Below are 3,923 nucleotides of genomic sequence, written 5' to 3' on the forward strand. Positions count from 1 at the left end.
GTTGATTGTTTTTCGTGTTTATTGTGTAGGTTATAAGATTAGATAAGATAAGATAATACTTTATTTATCCCACAATGGGGAAATTCACTTGTTAACAGCAGCGAAAGATAGAATCAAGGAGGGAAACACAAGTGTACATATTTACAAAAAGTACTAAAGTAGAATGTACAGATTTAAGAATGTGCAGATTTACAAAAACAAGTACTAAGGTAGAAGATAAACAAAACAAACACACAAAAAACTAAAATAGCAATGGGACATGAACAGGAGACTACAACATGATCAGGTGCAGGTGTTGTAAAGTCTCACAGCAGGAGGGATGAAGGACCTGCAGAACTTCTTCTTCTTACACCGTGGGTGTAACAGTCTGCTGCTGAAGGAGCTGCTCAGAGACCCCACAGTGTCATGTAGGGGGTGAGAGGTGTTGTCCATGATGGGCAGTTTTCTGCCCCACATTATACTTTACATTACTGACTAAGAGTCAACCACTGCTGTCTATTTATCTTGAACGTAACGAACATGTTCAATAAAAGTTATTCTGATTCTGATTTTGAACATTTCTGAAGTAGTAATAAAAGCTGAGGTCTAGATAAAAACATTTTTCTATAATTTTTTCCTTTCTTTCTTTGTCTTGACCTCTCAGAGTGAGAAACATACATAGATTAAAACCATACATCTTTATATAAATGTGACCAAATGCATCACAAAAAGGCTGCTTACAGGTTAGTGCATCATAACAATAAAATAATATAAAACAAAAGTTCCATTCCTTCATTTTGATGCTTTACTCACATATTAATGAGCTTTCCTGCATCAGGAGGCCTTCACTGAAACATGGGACTTGAACTCGAGTCCTTCCTGTATCACCTTGTTTAAGTGACTCTACCTTGACGCAGCTGTGGCTCCCTCCTCCTCCTCCTACATCAAGGGAAACCCGTCAGGAAATACCAACTGTAGAAAACAACGTCACTTCCCGACAACTTTTTAACTATTTACGTCATGTTTTTTAAAAATAACTCCTCTCATACCCATGCAGGTATTTTTTTCTGCACGCTCTGTGTGAATTATAAGAACATTTAACATAATGATGACATGAACTAAGAAGTGACTCAGTGTAGATCTACTGCATATTACATGCTTTGCATGGACATGCACACTCCATGCTGTAGATGTCTCCAGATTTGATTTGACAGCAAACCACACAGAGGGAAAAGAAGAAGAAGATCCAGGAAATATTACACTTCAGCATTCAGCATGAGGAATTACAGCTGTCGTCCTGAGAGAAGTTGATGGAGCTGCCAGCAACAAACAGGTGAGACCTAACATACTGTTGCATGTGTGTGCTCCTGCAGAATAAGAGTAGGAGGTCAAACTGTGTGACTCAGCACTGGATCTTTGCCCCTCTGTTGTTAGGTCAACATGGAAAAGGTGATCAACTGTTTCCAGAGGAGGCCGGATGCTGTGAGTCGGCTGATATGCTTCCCCTGGGCAGGTGGAGGGTCCATACACTATGCACGCTGGGGGAATGTCCTCAACAGCTCTGTGGAAGGTGTTGTATAAAAGTTGAACTTTGCACCCCTGATCAGTCAAAAGTTTGGACACACCGCCTCATTCAGTGGTTTAATCTTCATCAAAACTCTAAAATAACATGTGGAATTATGTAATAAACAAAAAAAAAGGTGTAAACAAACCAGAATTATATTATTATTTTTATATTTTAAAACATTACTCTTCTTAGAGGTGTTGGCATACAGTAAATAGCTCTATTCGACTACTGTGGTAATCCATATTATGGCAACAACTGCTCGACTGAGTTAAGAGAAACAGTCCATCGTTACTCTATGACGCGTTATTAACCCACAACTTTCACCTTTTATTTATCATCCTCTGAAATACTTATTTTTGCAAAAAACTTTTAATATATTGTACATATATTGTATATTATAATTGTTTACATTCTTTAGTACTTGATTTTTTTTATCTTCTTTTATTTTTCTGAATGTTTGTTATGCACCCAAAAACAAAAAAAGACAAATTCCTCCTTGGCAATGAACCTGATTTTAATTCTTATTCTGATGTGTAGTCACAAAAACCATCAAACACTCTGATGAAACTGGCTCTCATAACCACCCCAGGAAAACCAAGAGTTACCTTTGCTGCAAAGATCAAATTTATCACAGTTACCAGCCTCAGAAATCATCAATTACCTCAGATTAGTGCCCACATACATGCTTCACAGAGTTGTGGTCGATTTACTACAAACCACGACTGAGGGAGACCAAGAAGAAGAAGAAGAAGAAGAGAACTGGTCAGGCCAACAAACACAAGGAATTAGACCAGTAGAGATCTGTACTTTGATCTGATAAGTCCTAATTTGGTTTCAATCTGCATGTGTGGTTCCCACTGTGAAGCATGGAGGACGAATTGTGATGGTGTGAAGGTGCTTTGCTATGACCCAAAACATATCTCGAAGGCTATGTAAGCATCTATTTGACCAAGAAGGAGAATAATGGCCTCCACAATCACCCAACCTAAACCTAACTGAGATCTTTTGGGATGAGTTGGATCCCAACAAGTGCTCAGCAAAAAGAAAAATCATTGAATGAGAAGCTGTGTCCAATTGACTGGTACTATACCTTCACAACATCTTTTACATAAAATAAAGGTATGATGGGGATTTGAACTTTAAAATGAAGTCATTATACTGTGAAATCAAAGTCTGCACATGTTACAGTTTATTTACTTTGCGTCTTATTGCCCTTGACACTCGTTCTGTCACTTTCAGTGTTTGCCGTCAAACTTCCGGGCAGAGAGAGTCGAGCCAAAGAGCCGTTCTTTCAGAGCATGCAGCAGATCGTGGACGAGGTTGTTGGTGTGTTGTTGCCAATGCTGAAAGAGAAGCCGTTTGCTCTGTTTGGACACAGGTATATACATGTGTGTATATAACAGTTTAACTATCTCCTATCACTTTTCTCTGTGTTACAACCTTTGCTCTGTTCTCTTCTGTTTTAAGCTTCGGTGCCTTCACGAGTTTCGCCGTGGCAGATCATCTGAAGCAAGTTCACAACCTCGAACCAGTTCACATCTTCCTGTCTGGTGCTTCTGCACCTTATGTGAGTTAATCATATACACTCACCGACCACTTCATTAGGTACACTTGTACAATATAATACGTGTTTTGTCTTGTGTAGTCCGAGATGCGCATCAACGCCCCGAAGAGAAGCAACTTATCTGACGACGATTTCCTCAAGTGGATGAGCTCGATTGGAGGAACTCCTCCTGAGCTGCTGGCAAACCCTGAAGTCCTGAAGCTCTTCGTTCCCGCCCTGAAAGCCGACCTGCACGTTGTGGAGAACTACCGGTGGGCTGACAACTTTTGTTACAATCTCTATTTAACCGTTCGTTCCGAATAAACTGTGTGTGACCGGAGTTGTTGACTTTCCTGCAGGTGCAACAACCCAGACAAACCACTCCTCTCCTGCTCGGTCACATGTTTTGATGGAAAAGATGACATTCCTCATGACTTACAAGGTCAGCCCTCTGATTACTACACACTCACTCTACCCTATCGTAGATAGGCGGTGTCAGTAAATGAGTTGTCTCTTTTTGTATTTTATCAACAGCTTGGAAAAGCATCACATCAGGAGATTTCACCACCAGGATGCTCGACGGATCTCATTTTTACCTGAAGGACCCTGGAAATGAAAAAATTCTATTAGACTACATCACAAAGCAACTGGAAACATCCGAAATCGACTATTTATGATTTAAATACGGACAATATCTTAACTGAAATATGTCCGGTGGATATTAAAGAGTCCGTCGACTCCACATCTGTCAGGATTAGAGCTGCAAATAACTTTTTATTATTGATTATGTGATCAATTTTTTTTTTTTTTTAATGGATTCGTTTCTGGAACAGA

At 39.6% G+C, this 3,923-nt stretch overlaps 1 protein-coding gene across 2 annotated transcripts; it reads left to right on the forward strand.

The window, feature by feature from the left end:
- The first annotated feature begins 1,052 nt into the window (after nt 1-1,052).
- olah (oleoyl-ACP hydrolase) lies at nt 1,053-3,913 on the forward strand. Of its 2 annotated transcripts, none has more exons than XM_019253771.2 (7): nt 1,053-1,312; nt 1,386-1,549; nt 2,786-2,924; nt 3,014-3,113; nt 3,192-3,361; nt 3,449-3,531; nt 3,624-3,913. In XM_019253771.2, exons 2-7 carry the CDS (start codon nt 1,420-1,422, stop codon nt 3,764-3,766), a joined length of 765 nt encoding a protein of 254 aa, XP_019109316.1. In that variant the 5' UTR covers nt 1,053-1,312; nt 1,386-1,419; the 3' UTR covers nt 3,767-3,913. The 2 variants fall into 2 exon arrangements, with proteins under 2 accessions (XP_019109316.1, XP_010740570.2); XM_010742268.3 differs by having other exon boundaries at nt 1,060-1,312; nt 1,414-1,549; nt 3,624-3,912.
- Nucleotides 3,914-3,923: the final 10 nt, after the last annotated feature.

This window comes from Larimichthys crocea, chromosome XIII (genome assembly GCF_000972845.2).
Source record: "Larimichthys crocea isolate SSNF chromosome XIII, L_crocea_2.0, whole genome shotgun sequence".
NCBI classification, from domain to species: Eukaryota; Metazoa; Chordata; class Actinopteri; family Sciaenidae; genus Larimichthys; species Larimichthys crocea.

Coding starts and splice junctions, on each gene's coding strand:
- olah (XM_019253771.2), top strand. CDS start 1,420: ATGGAAAAGGTGATCAACTGTTTCCAGAGGAGGCCGGATGCTGTGAGT. Junction 3,114..3,191: donor CTGGTGCTTCTGCACCTTAT/GTGAGTTAATCA, acceptor TGTCTTGTGTAG/TCCGAGATGCGCATCAACGC. Junction 3,362..3,448: donor CACGTTGTGGAGAACTACCG/GTGGGCTGACAA, acceptor ACTTTCCTGCAG/GTGCAACAACCCAGACAAAC.